The sequence below is a fragment of the Mangifera indica genome, chromosome 4, assembly GCF_011075055.1.
Source record: "Mangifera indica cultivar Alphonso chromosome 4, CATAS_Mindica_2.1, whole genome shotgun sequence".
Taxonomy (NCBI): domain Eukaryota; kingdom Viridiplantae; phylum Streptophyta; class Magnoliopsida; order Sapindales; family Anacardiaceae; genus Mangifera; species Mangifera indica.
The window spans coordinates 837,381-856,410 of NC_058140.1; the positions used below are offsets into that span (position 1 = coordinate 837,381).

Genomic DNA, 19,030 nt, shown 5'->3' on the forward strand with positions numbered 1-19,030 from the left:
TCAGAAATTTGAATGAGAAGATTGACGAAGAACCTAAAGATGGATGGTTTGGATTCGCAGGATTATTTATTTTTTATTATTTTTATTTTATTTTATTTTCCTATTAACATGGTGAACTAAAGAAACTTAATAAATAATAATAACTATGAATGTTTAAAAATGAAATAAGGAATGTTTGGGTTTAGTTTAGTTCATAAACATCTCTGGTTTTCTTTATACTTATAAGACCTATAACAACAGGTTTGTAAATATTTTTTGTAAGAAAATTAAAAACCTCTCATCAAAAATATAAATTTGTTCAGTTTTTAGAAGAATATATATAACTGATAGTTAAAATTATTAAAATATTAATTTTAACGATGAGATACTTACCTCCCCATTAATTTTTTCCCACTAAAGCTTTTTTTTTTTTGTTTTTTAAGTGATATTCATAATCGGTTCCATAAGATCTTCTATCAGATTCAAATCACACCCTGAATGTCATCATTCTGTTCTTGAGATCCAACTTTCTAAAAATATCTACTCAAGGCTTTTGTATTTTTTTAAGGGATTTATTATTCGTCCCTTACCCTATATTATCCTTGTCCTTTCTTTAAATTTCAGTTTAAGTTTACAAAATTTTGTTTATGAATGTGAATTTTTTATGTTGAAATTAGTTATTAATTAAAGCTATATTGAAGGCATACTTGTATTTATCATTATTTTATTTTCTTGATTATGACTACATAATCTTTGCGGTATTGATTAAAATCATGAAAATCATTTTAATTTATCTAAATTAATTAATTTTCTCTTATATTATCCTCAGACGGGGTTTCTAGTGATGTTAAATAAAGATATAATAATAAGGAAAATTGTAATAAATGACCAAATTACCCCTCCATTAAGTAAAAATGCCCAATTTCACTCTTTCTAAGTAAAAATACCCAAATTTCATATTCCTAAGCAAAAACACCCTAATTTTTTTTAAATACCAAAATTACCCTTCATCACATGTATATAAACTCCCTCACTCTCACTCTCATTACATACATTTCTTATATCACTTAAATATTCACTTTCACTCTCATTTTTATTTAATATCAATTACTACGGGTTCGTTTGAAAAAAAAAAATTCATATTTCTGAATTCGAATGTAAAAAAATTAATTCGTGAAAACTATATTGAAAATAACATGTTATGAATAAATAGATATATTGAAATACCCTATAATGTCAATAATCAAAAAATTACTTGAAAATCTAAAAAGCATATCTGAATTTCGAAAACTACACGTTCAAATAGCTTATGAACGATAAAATCAAAAAATCAATCAAAAATTTCGTAATTATATCGTAAAACATATCTAAAAAAGCACATCGTAATTAAAAATATCAAATTTGAAAATTACACATCAAAAAAGTCTAGTTCAGTCACAAACAAACTTGAAATCATAAAAACCGAAAATCATAAATTTGATAAAACAAAAAAATTACACAATACACATTGAAACAGTTTTCATATTTCAATGAAGATTACGCTGTCAACTAATAAAAACTTCTGCATTTGAAGGTGAGTACGTGGGTTTTTTTTTTTAATGTTAGTAGTACTTTGGAATATCATGTGGGCGTATTTATATTTATTTCCCCGATTTGGCCCCTAAGCATTCTTTCTTCTAGTCAATATATTTAGTTCTTTGGAATAATATAATGGCCAAAAGACATATTCCCACCCAAGGTTTAGTGCAAATCCAATTTATATCTATTTACTTTTAAAAATCTAAATACACATCTATCTGTTAAATTTTGTTTTATTATCAGAAGAAAATTGTCATTTAATAAAACTATTTAAAAAAAGTAAAAATTTATCATATTTTTGTCTTATTTTTAAAAATCTAATAAATTTCCTCACCTAAAGTTTGAAAAATAAACGTTTCCCTCTAGAGTTTTTCCAATCACATCGTTAGCGATTGAAGACGACGATGACCTTCTCCTCTCTTCCTCTTGGCTTTTTTGTCAATCTCATTCCATTCTCGACTGACAAGAAGTTGTTCCAATCTTTGTCTGGAGACTAATGATTTGTTTGGAAAATGTTTATATACCAACGATTCATTTTTTCAGGTGATCAATGATGAAGTTGTTTTTCCAAATGAAAGCGAGCCTCAAAGTATCGACACTGATATGATGAGAACAGACCACCTTCCTCCTAGCTACATTAGCGTTGATACGAATTGGGTCAAAATCGAGTGAGATTTATCTCTTAATTTCGGTCACATTTTACGCCAAATAAGAGAGAAGTGGGAACCAATGAAGGGAGGATGCGACGGAGGCTAAGTCTCAATAGAGGAGGATGTTGGAGACAGAAGGAAAACAATGTTAGAATCGACGAGAAACTTATGTTGAAGAAGGGGTGAAACTACTATTTTTCAACAGGTAGGGGGTGATTGCATATAGGAAAAAGATGGGAGATTGGAACCATAACGTTGAAGGGGGGGGGGGGGGGGGGGGGGGTGGCGAAATCAGTTTTTAAACTTGGAAAATATAAAGTTAGAAGGCATAAATAAAATTTCAAAACTTTAGGGCATTCCTAAAATGTAACTTTAAACAAAATTTTTAAATAATTTCTTCTATCATTTCTCTTACTTTGGTAGTTGATGGACGATCTAGTGCATTCACTTGTATGCACCACAACCCAAGTATGCACAGTTTTCTAGCAATCCCAATTTCATTTTTAGCCTCATCTTGGATTTCTAAATCTTCTCCTCTCAACATTTGATCATATGCCCATGATGGAAAGTATGCTTTGCTTGATCGAGTTTCCATGGGAAAAAAAATCCTTCTCCCTCCAACCAATTCTAACAAAAACATTCAAAAACTATAAATATCTGACTTACAAGAAATTATCCCAAAATTCCTTGAAATCAACTTAGGAGCTATATATTCTATTATTCCTCTTGTGTTACTAATGGACACAAAATCATTTTCCTTTGGATAAAATTTTGCAAGGCCAAAATCAGAGACTTTTGGCATGAAATTGTGGTCAAGCAAGATGTTATGAGGCTTAATATCGAAATAAAGAATGCAAACATCACATCCTCCATGTAGATATTCAATCCCCCGAGTTGTTCTAATAGCTATTTCATGGAGTTTCGTTCAAGTAAATAACTTTCCTTTACGTCCCTTTGAGAAGATGTGTTTATCAAGAGATCTATTAGGCATATACTCATACACGAGCACAATTTTGTCCTTCTAAATAAAATCCCAATAATTGCATAATATTGACATAATGAATTCTACCGATTGTAGAGACTTCATTGATGAATTCTTCTACACTAAATTTGGAGTTTTTTTAACACCTTAACAGCAATGAAACAACCATTATGAAGCTGCCCTTTGTAAACGGATCCGAAGCCACCTTGGCCTAATTCACAGTTGAAACCGTTTGTCATTGCAATTATCTCACAGCAGGAATAACTTTTAGGCATCCAGGATTGTTGACCGTGAAGAAATTTCTCTACGGTATCCACTGTTTTCCATGTTTTTTTATACTAGATGAAAATATACGCAAGTAAAACCATCGTAGCTAAGATAAATCTGACGATAAGAACAACTGCAACCGTGAAAAAAGAAAGTTAACTCAGTGTCTCAATGCTTTAAACTAAGAGTTCATGCCATAGAGAACAGAAATTCTACACAGCAAGATTTTAATTACCCAACAGAAAGCATGGAAAGAGAAAAGCACATATACCATATGTCCACACGCTCACATTTGAATCAGTAGTACCTGCAGAACCACACCGTAAGTAAAGCTAAGAATAATAATTTTGACAGAAACCATACAAAGAGTGCTACAATTGGTCAATATATATAGGAGCAATAAGAACAACAATTTGGTCATGGAAACGAGACCAAAGAATACAATTACCTCGCGTAAGGGTTCAAGCATGTATTCCCATAAAAGAAACAGGTAGTAACCAGCACTCCCTGCATAAACTTGCAAGAAATAAAAACTAAAGCCCGGACAGATAATTCACAAAAATTGAGAAAAGAAAAATCAATTAAAAAAATTCAACACAACCTCAACACTTATGTGTACTGATAAATAAGCTTACTTTTATCCACTTCGTACCACCAAAGATCAAACCCTAACTGCAGAAAATGCTGGATGGTTTGATAGGAAAGATTTGTCTGAAGAGGCAGAAGCATAGGAATACTTGAAATGAACGAGCATGAATCTTGATGATAGGCTGCTTTTGAGCTACTATCATAGTAGACATAAACATGAGATTGGTTTCCGCTGTAACAAGGAACTCTTATGTACGAGGGATGACTGAAGTTCATAGGGCACTTCAAAAACTGAGCTTCTGTGTAGTGCTTCAATTGTCGTCCTATATACGTGGAAGATGCGAATTCCAATGAAATTCCCTTTCTGTTGTCATAATCGTCGGAAGTTTCAGAGATTGAAAGAGGTTGAGATGGAAGGGCAACACAGTTTCGATTGGCGAATTCAACATCAACAACATTAATTATCTGATCATCATAAAAAATTTCATTCACATAGTATTTTCCAGAACAGTATTGTAGGATGGGTTTGTTGCCCTTGCATGTGAGTTCAAATTCAGAATTACCGATGTCCGATGAATTGACCTTTAACCAGAATGGGTATCGTATATCTTTGATATCTCCACATGAAGAAGAACATGCAGCCTGTTGTAGACCAATGAATAGAAAGAACAACACAGAAAACATAATGTTTGATGAATTTGTCGATTCCCTTCTTCCCATGGTTTCTCCCAGGTACTACCAATTTGGATATAAAAATATGTTGGAAATTGAAAATATGTAACATTTACTAGACAAAATTAAAAGGGACCAGTAAACAAATCGAGAGAAAGATCAACAAAGAAAATAGGAAATTTGAAAAAGTCCACGACTTTTCCCTTGTCATAGTTGACAGGACCCATCCCGACCCGCTATCCTATAACCTCTGAGAATACTGTTATAGGCTTAGAAGGGCGAAATGCATCCTGTATTTGTTTGAAAAACCTTTCTACACCATATTCTAACACATAAAATAATATCATCTATAGGCCTCCGGCCTTTATATAAGTATATGTCATAATACATCCTGATTAAAGCCAAAAAAATCATAAAATAAACCTGTAATCAGGCCTCCGGCCTTATCATATACATGACAAAATAATTTACATCTTTACTCATTTCAAAAGTCATGAGAATATTGTAATTAGGCCTCCGGCCTTTCAACATTTCACAAGTTTATATAAAAAAAAAAACAACAAAAAATCTATATAGATGCGTGCAAATGAAAACATCCACGAAAGATGCTACACTGTGGCACAACCCAACAAAACACTATCCCGCACGATCTGGAGGATGTCCTGGAGGGAGGAAAACATTTATAAAGGGTGAGCTAAAAGCTCAGTGAGTAGGAAATTTAAATCCTTGAGAATATTAATGCATGTCAAAATATAATAGTATGCTTATGCTTAAACCACATGCTTCTCATTTAACTTGAAACGTTCATCACAAAATTATCTCATAAATTGATTTTCTCAAGAATGAACTTAACCATACTACCTTTTTCTCATAGGAACAAATCAATCATTTATGAATTTCCACTTCCAACTCAATAACAATACTATCTTTATCTTATAGGTTTCCTTCCATATCAAAATTTTTAAATATAAAGATATCCCACCATTTTCAATATAAAGCTATACATCAAAATATCATATAAAAGGAAATCTATCATACCCGGGGGTGTCCCCACCTAGGCAGAGCAAAAGAAAAACAACTGTCATACCCGGTATACTAAAATCTCACACGGGCAGAGCATTCGATTCTGTCATACTTGGCATGAAATAAAGCACAAGCAGAGCACTAAATTCTGTCGTACCTGTATAGATATCACACAGGCAGAGCATTTAAATCTGTCGTACCTAGCATAAATATTGCATAGGCAGAGCATTTTATTGCATAATAAGTAATAACCAGAAACATTCAAATAATATAATTTATTTTCACCATATCAATTTTTGTTTAGAACAATACTCATTGGCAAACGCCACAATCACCATGAGCAAATCTCAATCACACATAAAATATCAACGAAACACTTCCAACTCACATGAAGCTCAAATAAAACCACTTCCAACTTACATGAAGCTCAACTAAACAATTTCAACTCAACCACAACACAAAACAGTAATTTAATAATTTCCAGAATTCACTTGGTCACCACATAACTTAATTTAAACATTCTGAATCCACTGAATAATGTAACTTTTACTTTATAGCCACCCAAATCCTAATTCCATAACATACATAAAGAAAACTATTTTATTTTATTTTATTTTTGAGAGATTTCCACCAAATCCATACTACCATTTTCAAGGATTCACAATAAATACTATAAAGTTTCACAAAACTATAAATAAAATTTATACCCAAAAAATCATAAAGGAAGAAAAGTTTATTCCCACTCACTGATTTGGGTAGCCTCTAAATCAGAGTTGAAATCTCTTGCAAATCTCCCTTCTTCTTCACCTATTCAAACCAATTGGAAACAATATGATCAAAAATTTGGAAATCCCTAATTTGAGCAAATATAACAAACCCTAAAATTTTTTTTTTGAATAAAAATGAAATACCCTATTCCCTTTTCCTATAAATCCCTTTTCTCTTCCTTTCCCTTTCCTTCTTTTTCTTTCTTTTCTTCTTCTTTCTTTTCTTTTCTTTCTTCCCTTCTCTTCTTTCCCTTTCTTTCTCTGTTTTCTCCCGTCTGTGCTCTGTTTCTTTTCTTCTTGCTGAAGAAGAAAAGGCTACTGACTTTTATTAGCAAATAAAAGGAAAATTTCCACTTAACCCCCATATGTGGGAAAGATTTCGTATAGCCCCCTTTAGTTTCACCTATAACCAAGATTTGGGTATTTCAATAGTTCTTCCTCTCCTGATTTGGATAGTCAGTATATAATCGGTTCCATGCACTTTACAAAACTGGATGGAGATAATTACCACTAGAGGAAGAGGGGTGGTACATACTCTCAACAATCCAGATGCAAGGAAGGACCAAACTCAAGGAACAACCAAAACACACAGGGATAGAACAATGTATCAGTGTTGTAGACAAATGTAATCTGAAAATATTTTTATATTGAGCAATATTTTTCAAAAATGGAAATACAAGTACTTGATTCACTCTGTTCACTCCTTCTACAAAAACTAAAAATCACAGTAATAATGAAAAACAACAACATATCAATAGCCAAGTTTCTCCAGCATCCGAGAGGTTGGAATCTCTCCCACTTTCTCTTTTCCCTTTAATTTTCACTCTGCCTCCTCTCTCTAATCTTCCAGGTTTATATCCTTCTTTTCCTCCTCTCTGATGGGCCCATCCTTGCTTGCCATCTTATCACTCTTGTCTCCTCTGGTAGTCCCCTGATTCTGTTGTGAGTCTGTCATTTCTTCCAGTCCCAAGTTGCCACGTGTCTTTAGTTGTCTGCTGCTGCCATGTGTCTCTCTTCTCTGGGTTTTCTTCTTGTGAGAAGAGTGTATGCGAGACCTAACATAGTCTCCCAGGAACTTGTCTACTTTAAGTTGAGCCTCTTTTTCATGATCAGATTTCCATGATTTGTAAACAATCAGTATCACCAGCACAAGTAATGCACTGCCTCCAATACCTGCAGCTAAGGACACTAAAATTATTTTTTATTGGAGAATCTGCATTTCAAAATGAAAAATGTTAGCTATATTATCATCAGTTTTGTTAGCTCAAAAGGATTTCAGGCTTCCCTCCCCGGCCATGAGCCATTCAACTAGAATAAGAGTGGTTTAGTTATAATTTCCGAGTTTTCTTCTTTCAAATCAAATATAGTATTGCACTTAAATCCATCAAAGCAGAAATAACAAAGGTTGGATTCAGTCCAAACTAGCCAAGTCAATTTTAATAGTTGAGTTCAAGCCAGTTCAGATCAAATCCAAAGTTTAATTGTTTTTCAGTTGAATTCAAACCTCAATTTATCAATCTCAAGCCAATCTTGAGCTCAGCCGGGAATGAATACAGCATAGTAATTATCTAAACTTTTCAGTATGATTCTTCTCGTCTACTATGTATAATGAAGCGGGAGCACATAAAATGAGTAGGCTTTATTGAATATTTATTCAGTTGAAAAGAAATTTAATGATGTGATAGAGTATAGATCTTGTGATAAAATTAAAAGATGCGCAAATTCATTCATGAAGATAGCAGCTACAAAATTTCTGAATGATAACATAGGATGAAGGGAACAGACTTTTGGATTGTCGTGTTTGCAACACATTACAGAATTGCTTGTAGTATTGACCCCGCAGTAGTCTCCTGAAGCTTCACAGTTATCGCATTCTTTATGAGGTTTCCAGTTTATTCCGATTCCTCTATTTGTCGAAGGCCCTTGAGTAGCATCACGCGAAATCCAACCGAGAAATGTAACGGTTTTATATTTTCTACAATTTAACGGCAGAATTTCTTCTGAATATTCTTCTGAACGTATTAAAATTTCTATCATAACTGAGGCAATTTATAGGTCCAATTACACTGTAACCACTATTGGTGATTGGAATCCTGTTAGTACAGTTGAATATTATGCATTCTTCCGAACCGGGAACATAGAATCTGGACTTAGTGAGGTTAGGGGCTAGAAGACTTTGCCTGCACATCCATAATGGTAATCTGGCCGACAGAATATTCAATTTCTTGCACATAGTAATCGCCTGAGGAAGGAAGGTGCAACAATGTCTTGTTATTTGAGCAAGAGAATTCAATCTCTTTATGGGCACAAAAGAGTGGTTGACTTTGGAGTCGGAAGTGATATCTAATTTCTGGTCTGTTTGGGCTGCATCTTGTTGGTGGACAGAATTCATCAGGATTCTCGGCTGAGTAGGTGGGAGAAGGAAGAGGACTATACTCAATACAAGGAACATAGAGAAAGAGAGAGAAAGATGACAACAGCAGGCAAAGGTCCAATAATTGTTAAGCTAATTACTTCTTTAATGTTGTTTAGTACTTAGAACTACCAGAACCACTCATTTTAGTAAAGACTGGTCTGATAAATGTTTTATTTTTTGTTTTTCTACAAAAAAGAATTGTTTTTTGTCTTCTTTTATTGCTCCTCTGGTCATCTTCGCCATAAACCATAGATTTACATTTAGTTTAATTAAGATAAAAAACAGAGAAACAAGATGAAAAAATAAATTTACATTTATAAAAAATAAATGAGTAGAAGAAAGAAGAGTAAGAGCCAGACTCACATTCATTGAAAAGAAATAAGTGAAAAAAAAAGAAGAACAAAGAGATTGACATTTATTGAAATGAAATTAATGAAATAGGAAAAAAAGATGTGGCAACGAAAAATGAGTGGGAGAAAAATAAGAAACAGAGAGATTGCCATTTATTTACCATTTATTTAGAATAAATAAATGAGAGAAGGAGAGGAAGAGACAATAATGAGAAATGAGACAATAGAAAATGATAAATGTATAAATATTATGGAGAGGAGAAAATGATACAATTTAAATATTTTTTTCAATTATTGCTTTTTATTTTGTGTTAAATTGAAATTTTTATCCTTTCACGTACCAATAAAATTAGCAATATTATACATATTCATTTGTAAGTAAATAAATAAATACATATATGATGTGTCATTATATGATTGATATTTATCTTTAATTTAAAATCACACAATCACTTAAAAATACACATAAAATGTGTATCTATTTATATGTTTAAAGTGAATACGTATAGTTTTATTATAATAAATTAAAATATAGGAATTTAAAGAATAACAATGAAATATCAAGGTCAATAAAATATCAAGGATTTTATTAATATTTTACTTATACCATATAAAATTTTTTCTAAATATTGACCACATTAATATAAAACCACTAGTGAATGCAGGTTTATTTAAAATTTACACATTTTATTTGGAAATTAAACTAAACATTGCCATCAATATACAAGCTTCCCTCCATTGATTCTGATAACAATAGCTCTGATGAACCTGTAGAATCTAATTCCATTAAAATCTCATCCTTTATAGAGCAATGTTGAGAAGAAGAAAAGAAAGGTTTAGGAGGCATATCCAAGTTGTCAATGCTTCCTTCTAACATTTCCCTTACTTTGGAAATTGCTGGACGATCTGCTGCATTCACTTGTATGCACCACAACCCAATTATGCATAGTTTTCTAGCAATCCCAATTTCATTTTCAGCCGCATCTTGAATTTCTAAATCTCCTCCCCTCAGTATTTGGTCATATGCCCATGACGGGAAGTATTCTTTGCTTGAAGGAGTTTCCATTGAAAAAGAATTCCTTCTCCCTCCAACAAATCTAATAATAACATTCCAAAACTATAAACATCTGATTTAGAAGAAATCATCCCAAAATTCCTCAAAATCAACTCAGGAGCTATGTATCCTATTGTTCCTCTTGTAATACTAATGGACACAAAATCATTTTCCTTTGAATAGAATTTTGCAAGGCCAAAATCAGAGACTTTTGGCATGAAATTGTGGTCAAGCAAGATGTTATGAGGCTTAATATCGAAATGAAGAATGCAAACATCACATCCTCCATGTAAATATTCAATCCCCCGAGCTGTTCCAATAGCTATTTCATGGAGTTTCTTCCAAGTAAATGACTTTCCTTTACATCTCTTTGAGAAGATGTGTTTATCAAGAGATCCATTAGGCATATACTCATACACAAGAGCACGATTTTGTTCTTCTGAACAAAATCCCAATAATTGCACAATATTGACATGATGAATTCTACCAATTGTGGAGACTTCATTGATAAATTCTTCTGCACTAAATTTGGAGTTTTTTAACACTTTAACAGCAATGAAACAACCATTATGAAGCTGCCCTTTGTAAACGGATCCGAAGCCACCTTGGCCTAATTCATAGCTGAAACCGTTTGTCATTGCAATTATCTCACAGTAGGAATACCTTTTAGGCATCCAGGATTGTTGACTGTGAAGAAATTTCTCTACGGTATCCACTGTTTTCCATGTGTTTTTATACTTGATGAAAATATACACAAGTAAAACCATCGGAGCAAAGATAAATCTGACGATAAGAACAACTGCAACCGTGTAAAAAAGAAAGTTAACTCAGTGTCTCAGTGCTTTAAGCTAAGAGTTCATGCCATAGAGAACAGAAATTCTAGAGCAAGATTTTAATTACCCAACAGAAAGCATGCAGAGAGATAAGCACCTATAACATACGTCCACCAGCCCACATTTGAATCAATAGTACCTGCAGAATCACACCGGAAGTAAAGCTGAGAATAATAATTTTGACAGAAACCATACAAGGAGTGCTACAATTGGTCAATATATATCGGAGCAATAAGAACAGAAATTTGGTCATGGAAACGATACCAAAGAATTCAATTACTTCGCGTAAGGCTTCAAGCATGTATTCCCATAAAACAATCAGATAGTAGCCAGCACTCCGTCCATAACCTGGCAAGAAATAAAAATTAAGCCCGGACAGATAATTCACAAAAATTGAGTAAAGATAAATCAATTAAAAATATTCAACACAACCTCAACACGTATGTATACAGATAAATAAGCTTACGTTGATCCGATTCGTACCACCAAAGATCAAACCCTAACTGCAGAAAATGCTGGATGGTTTGATATGAAAGATTTGTCTGAAGAGGAAGAAGCATAGGAATACTTGAAATGAACGAGCATGAATCGTGATGATAGGCTGTTTTTGAGCTACTATCACAGTAGACATAAACATGAGATTGGTTTCCGCTAAAACAAGGAACTCTTATGTACGAGGGATGACTGAAATTCATAGGGCACTTCAAAAACTGAGCTTCTATGTAGTGCTTCAATTGTCGTCGTATATACGTGGAAGATAAGAGTTCTAATGAAATTCTCTGTCTGAAGTAATAACCGTCGGAAATTTCAGAGATTGAAAGAGGCTGAGATGGAAGGGCTCCACAGTTTCGATTGGCGAATTCAACATCAACAACATTAACTCTCTGATCATCATAAAAAATTTCATTCACATAGTATTTTCCAGAACGGTAGTGTAGGATGGTTTTGTTGCTCTCGCAAGTAAGTTCGAAGTCAGAATTACCGATGTCCGATGAATTGACCTTTAAGCAGAATGGGAATCGTATATCTTTGATGTCTCCACTTGAAGAAGAACATGCAGCTTGTTGTACACCCATGAATAGAAAGAACAACACAGAAAACATAATGTTTGATGAATTTGATGATTCCCTTCTTCCCATGGTTTCTCCCAAGTTCTACCAATTTGGATATAAAAATATGTTGGAAAGTGAAAATATGTAACGTTTACTGGACAAAACTAAAAGGGACCAGTAGCCATCTGGGAACAAACTTGCTTTTGATAGGGTTAAATCACATTAAAGTTTGAAAGCTTAATATAATTCTACTCTCTTTGTCGATTTATAATTGCTTGACTCTTCCAAGTCAATTCGATGTGTAGGACACGGCTTTTGTTAGTGATTAAATTTGGAGAAAATTCAAGGTGCCCACTCAACATGGCAAAAAATTCAAACGACCTTTTGAAAAATTATTGCGGTCCTGGAGGTTGGATCATTTACTAAGATTTCCAAAAGGAAAGTGTAAATTTGAAATAAACATGCACTCACAAGTGATTTTTATATCAATAAAATTATGTGTACCCATTTTTGATACACAATTTGTATACACAGATGAGATGTCATCATGTGATTGGATATTTCTTTATCATATTGTGACACATGTTTTAAAATCATCTAATTGCATGATGACACATCACTGTGTACATAAATTGTGTACCAAAATTGGGTACACACAGCATTGCTCTTTTTATATTAACACGGTCAATATTTGAAAATTTGTTTTTATGGTATAAGTAAAATATCAACAAAATCCTTGATGTTTTATTGACCTTTTATACATCATTGTTATTCCTTGAATTCCTATATTTATTAGACAAAATTAAAAGGGACTTGCATTCAGAAGTTATCTTAATTTGTTACACTATTAGGCCTCTAATATTAAATACTTATATTTGTGATTTTTCTATTCAAAATGATTAATTAAACATGTTTTATGACGGATTTTCCCATGTGTTTCACAAATCCAGAGAAAGATCAACATGGAAAATAGGGAAGTTAAAAAAATTGACGACTTTTCTCTTGTCGTGGTTCTTCCTCTCTTGATTTGGATGGACAATATACAATGTAATGTGAATTGGAAACTTGCGTACAATATGGTTATGAAAAACTAGATGGAGACATGCACTTTACAAAATTTCTTTTTGCTACTCAATTTCATCCATGTTAGTCCTTTGTATAAAATTTCTTCGTAAATGACTTACCTGAGATGAAATTTCCACTCAATTATCAAGTCTACAAGAAAGGACATAGACTCGGTTATGACATTTATAGTCAACATTAGAATAACATAACACCTTAGGCCCACAACTATGCGTCCACTGCACGCACCAAATGGGAACCCTCTTGATTCAATAGCAATAACAGTCCTCATCAAGTCAAGAAAAATTGCGAGGAATTTATAGTCAAGATGATAGGATAAGAGAAACTGCTATGTAGTTGGGATGGGTGAGATTTCGTGTTCAATGCTCCTTATTATTCAGACCGGCTGCTACATAAGGCTACCGTGGAGGTGATAACAAATTAATTAAAAAATTTATAATAAAATTAAAATTATTTAAATAATCTATTAATAACAAGAATGAAGGAGAAAATATTATATATAACCTTTAATAATATAATATTATCAAAATTTTTTATTATATATTAAATCAAACAAAATAATATTAATAATAAAAAAGTAAATTAACAAAGTAAGCAAAGATTTATCCCAACCAAATAGCCTAATGTCACCTTCCTATCCTCCTAACAACAATTTCTAAAGTGAATTATTGTTTTTTCTTCTTCAGGAAAAATTATACTTTTCATTCACTAATTCGGAAATGACAAATTCTTAAAATTTTGAAAAAAAAAATGTTAGAGGCAATCGTTGGTCGCACATACAAAAGTGTTATCTGGCCAGCGACTAGAATGACACCTTGAGAGGTGTGATCTAATTGAATTGCGTTAAAAATGTGTGATATGATTAAAATTACACCATTTTTAGTACAATTCATATAGAATTGCATTAAACTTACCATTATGATAATCAAAATCTTACTTTTTCGAAATGGCAAAGGATTGTTTCCCACCCAAATTTTAACTCAATTTCAAAAAGATATCTAAGATAGTTTAAAAACTCAAATACCTACCTATGAACAATGTTATACAGCAGAGATTTACTGTTCTTCACTGCTGAATGAAATATTAGTCTAGAGAAAACAGAAAAGCTACTGTGAATAACTTTGTTTAAACGGAAAACTGACTATATAACCAAAAAATTAATATAACTTGAATCAAACAAATTGCTTATGATATATTTTTTCTGAGTGCTTTAAGAGTTAACAACTCATCCATTCAAACTGAAGTTACAATTTATGATTTGGTGACAGTGATTATTCATTATTTTCTTATTTTAAAATCATATAGTTAAATATTATCACATCAGTTTGTATGAATAATTATTAAGAAATGTTTGTGCATGTAATATTACTTACAAGTAATTTACTCATCTTTATGTAAAAATTGTTTTAATGGAATTAGGATTTGATTATGAATTGTTAGTTCCAGGGAGAGTACTTCCTAGTATTTTAAAAGTTAGGATCTTGAATATCAAACAAAAACCTCAGGGTGTATTAAGTATTTTCTGTCACAATTTAGGATAAGAAAGGATAATTCAGAAGAGAAAAAATGAAACCAGTGGTGTATCACTATATATAAAATTTAGGGAACATGTATTTTAAGAGTAAGGATATGTACATGTTCTTAATAAAAAAATGAAATTTTAAAGCTGCATATTTCACTAAATCGATAAACACTCAAGTGTTCGAACTTCAATCCCACAAAAGTATGAGTCTTATTTATTATACATGGGCATATTTGGAGCAAGAACTTGCTTTCCATTTGTATTTGATACATCACATTGGCTTCATTTCCAAATCATAATAAACAAATGGTATAGTTCACTCTAGATACAATCTTCAACAATTCAATCAGTTTGCACCAATTTCAACATTTGAAGAAACAAAGGGCTTTGGAGGCATCTCCAAGCTTTGTAAATCACCTTCAAGCATCTGTAATACCTTTGGCATGGAAGGTCTCTCTATTGGATTCCATTGAATGCACCACAGTCCCACTATTGCAAGCTTCTTGGCAATTTCCTCATCTTCATCTTCAACAAATTCAAGATGAAGTTCTTTTCCTTGGCTCAATTTGTTGAATATCCACTCTGGAAAGTAAATTTGGCTCTGATTTTCAATTGTAAGATCAATATTCTTCCGACAGCCAACCATCTCTAACAACATCATTCCATAACTAAACACATCTGATTTGTAAGAAACATCTCCAAAATTTCTTGAGAAAAGCTCCGGAGCAATGTAGCCAGCAGTTCCTCTAGCCGCGGTCATTGTTATAACACTTTGTTCCTTTGAGCATAGCTTGGCAAGACCAAAATCTGAAATCTTTGGCCTAAAATTATGGTCAAGTAATATGTTGTGAGGCTTGATGTCAAAGTGAAGGATCCTTTGGTTGCATCCTTGGTGCAAGTACTCTACTCCACGGGCAATGCCAATTGCAATGTTTTGCAGCTTTTCCCAACTTAATGGACGCTGAGCTGACTCGTTTCCCCTTGAGAATAGAAACTTCTCAAGCGATCCATTTGGCATAAATTCATAGATAAGAGCACGTCGTGTTCCTTCTGAGCAAAATCCTAGAAGACGAACAATGTTAAAATGGTGTATCCTTCCTATAGTGGCCACTTCATTGATGAACTCTTCTCCATTTTCTTTTGAATGTTCCAACATCTTAACCGCAACTGGAATTCCGTTGGAAAATTTTCCTTTGAAGACACTTCCATAACCCCCTTGGCCGAGTCTCTGTTTAAATTTACCCGTAATTTTCTTAATGTCACTGTAAGAATATCTGGCTGGATTAAGAGTCTTGTAGTCTTCCAGGAACTTGTCCACTTTAAGTTGAGCCTCTTTTTCATTCTCGGATTTCCATGATTTGTAAACAATCAGTATCACCAACGCAAGTAATGTACTCCCTCCAATACTTACGGCTATGGACAATACAATTTTTTGTATTGGAGAATCTGCATCTAAAAAGGAAAAATGTTAGCTCAATTATCATCAGTTTTGTAAGCTCATGAGCGAGCGATCATTCAACTAAACATTAAAGTATAAAGCTTCATAAAAAGAGGGGATAAATTTAAACGATCCGAAAAATCATTTGCAACAAAATTTCTTAAAGAAAACTTACGATGGCGGTCGTAGTTGAAACAGAATTTTGGATTGTCATGTTTGCAACACATTACAGAATTGCTTGTAGTATTGAACCCGCAGTAGTCTCCTGAACCTTCGCATTTATCGCATTCTTTATGAGGTTTCCATCCTATTTCGATTGCTGGATTTGTGGAAGTCCCTCTACTAGCATCCGCCGAAGTCAAATATCTAGAACTTTCAACCGTTTTATATTTTCTACAATTTAAGGTCAGAATTTCATCAGAATATTTGTATGAACTCATTACATAAACAAAATTTCTATCATAACTGAGGCAACTAATAGGTCCAACTACATCGTAATAACTACTGGTGTTAATCCTGTCGGTGCAGTTGAATATTGTGTCTTCAAGATTTAGGTAGGAAACATCGAATCTGGAGTTTCTGAGGTTAGGGGCTAGAAGACTTTGTATTGTGCATGCGGTCTCCTGCACATCCACAATGGTAATTGAGCCAAAATGATATCCAATTTCTTGCACATAGTAATCGCCTGAGAAAGGAAGGTGCAACAATGTCTTGTTATCTGAGCAAGACAATTCAAACCCCTCTTGGCCACAAAAGAGTGGTTGAGTTTTGAGTCGGAAGGGATATCTAATTTCTGGTCCGTCTGGGCTGCATCTTGTTGGTGGACAGAATTCATCACCATTCTCAGCTCCTGAGTAAGGTGGGAGAAGGAAGAGGATCATACTCAGTACAAGGAACATAGAGAAAGAGAGAAAGAAAGATAGGAACAAGAAGCAGAGGTCCAATAATTGTTAAGCTAATTACCTTTTTTATGTGGCTTAGAACTTGGAACTACTAGAACCACTGCTTCTAGTCAAGATTGGGTTGATAAATATTTCTTTTTTGTCATTTTTCTTTAAAAAATAAATGCAAAAAGAAGAGAAAAAGATAATTTGACATTTATCAGGAAAAAGATGAGTGGGAGAAGAGTAAAAGAAATATTAACATTTATTAAAAATAAATGAGCAAATGTTACTTACAAAAAAAACAAAAATGAGTAGGTGTTGAAGATATATGGTCAGGTCGACCCTCAGCTCGACCTAGACCCCCTTGATTTAGTCTAACTCTCAAAGGCACGATCTCGCTACCAAGTAAGAGAAAGATAAACTGCAAATTAGGCTGAGAGTGAAATGGGAACAAAACACCAGTAAATAGCTTTCATCAATTAGCTGAAAGAATAAAGTTTAAATGCTTAATCTTGCCAACAGATTTCCTTGATTCCAACCACAGAGTAGATTGTTGCTGCATCCTTATAGTAATTTATTTTTAATGCATATTGAGTGTCAACGTTAGCTATTGACTATTACCCCTTATTCCAGTTGAATTCTGACCAAGAACTCAAGGATCATTGTTCTTACTTTTCAAATAATTTGACACATTTCAAATTCCTCTTGTTGGTCCAAAATTTGTTATCATGTAGCTGTGTAGACGAAGATGAATCAAGAAGAAGAAGATGAATCACCCGAACTTGATTTCACCTTCCAAGTTTGAAATGTTTATTTTTTCATCCATGTATTAAAATCAAATGTTATAGTTTTAGTCAAAGTTTTTTTTTTTTAAATTTATATTATAATATATAAAAATTTAACATCAATAACATCCCTAATAATACTAAAAGTCTATAAAGATAGACATGATGGCCCTGAAACTAGATCAGAAGAACATAACACCTCAGACCCACCACTATGCGTTCACTGCACGCACCAGATGAGGACCCTCTTGATAAATAGCAACAAGAATCCTTATAGTCAAGACGAGAGGCTAACTGAAACTTATTAACCAAACTAGCCAGACCAGTTGCAATGTGAAAACAAACTTGCTTCTGATAAGGTTAAATCACATTAAAGTGTGAAGGCTTAATATAATTCAACTGTCCTTGTGGATATATAATTGTTTGAATCTTCCGAGTCAATTAGATGTGCAGGACACGGTATATAATTATTTGACTCTTCCAAGTCGATTCGATGTGTAGGACACGGCTTTATTTGTGATTAGATTGGGAGAAAATTCAAGGTGCCCACTCAACATGGCAAAAATTCAAATGGCCTTTTGAAAAATAATTGCGGTCCTGGAGGTTTTATCATTTACTAAGATGTAATAGCATTCACAGAAAAAGAGAAAAGAAAAAGAAAAATGAAAAAGCCACCAGATAAAGATCAGTAGTAACTGTAAAGATTTAATGCTCTTCACTAATGAATAAAAATATTACTATAGAGAATTGACTTCTATATAACCAAAAAATTACGATAACTTGAATCAAACAAGTTGTTTATGTTATTTTATGAGGTGTTTTTGGAGTTAACAACTTTATAAAACAGAAGGATTAAACAATTTCATAAATAAAGCAAATAATGAAACAATGTTATAAATTCTTCTTAACTTTTTGAACCATTTTTATACTATTATACCTCCTACTAATGGAGAGGATAGGGCTAAAGATAAAAAAACATGGAGTCTGGAAGCCACTTCCTTAACATGATTTTTGTTACATATTTATGGTTACCCCTCAAGGTTGTGGTTTACTATTTCCAAATCTTGCAATTTAAAGTACTAGGATATATCCCCCTAATTTTACAAT

The 19,030-nt window shown here is 33.0% G+C and overlaps 1 protein-coding gene, 1 long non-coding RNA gene and 1 pseudogene across 5 annotated transcripts; all 3 read right to left on the reverse strand.

Moving 5' to 3' along the window:
* Positions 1–5,134: 5,134 nt before the first annotated feature.
* Positions 5,135–6,871, reverse strand: LOC123214868. 2 transcript variants are annotated; one of them, XR_006501904.1, is made up of 4 exons: positions 6,651–6,871; positions 6,487–6,546; positions 5,804–5,896; positions 5,135–5,378 (listed from the first exon to the last, which is right to left on the reverse strand). It is a non-coding gene; the product is annotated as an uncharacterized LOC123214868 (long non-coding RNA). The 2 variants fall into 2 exon arrangements; XR_006501903.1 differs by lacking the exon at positions 5,804–5,896.
* A 2,967-nt stretch (positions 6,872–9,838) lies between these two features.
* On the reverse strand, positions 9,839–12,385 carry LOC123213893 (annotated as a pseudogene).
* A 2,617-nt stretch (positions 12,386–15,002) lies between these two features.
* LOC123213895 (rust resistance kinase Lr10-like) lies at positions 15,003–17,199 on the reverse strand. Of its 3 annotated transcripts, XM_044633524.1 has the most exons (3): positions 16,746–16,796; positions 16,430–16,647; positions 15,003–16,268 (listed from the first exon to the last, which is right to left on the reverse strand). In XM_044633524.1, exons 2-3 carry the CDS (start codon positions 16,479–16,481, stop codon positions 15,163–15,165), a joined length of 1,158 nt encoding a protein of 385 aa, XP_044489459.1. In that variant the 5' UTR covers positions 16,482–16,647; positions 16,746–16,796; the 3' UTR covers positions 15,003–15,162. The 3 variants fall into 3 exon arrangements, with proteins under 3 accessions (XP_044489459.1, XP_044489458.1, XP_044489457.1); XM_044633523.1 differs by having other exon boundaries at positions 15,003–16,262; positions 16,430–17,199; XM_044633522.1 differs by having other exon boundaries at positions 16,430–17,199.
* Positions 17,200–19,030: the final 1,831 nt, after the last annotated feature.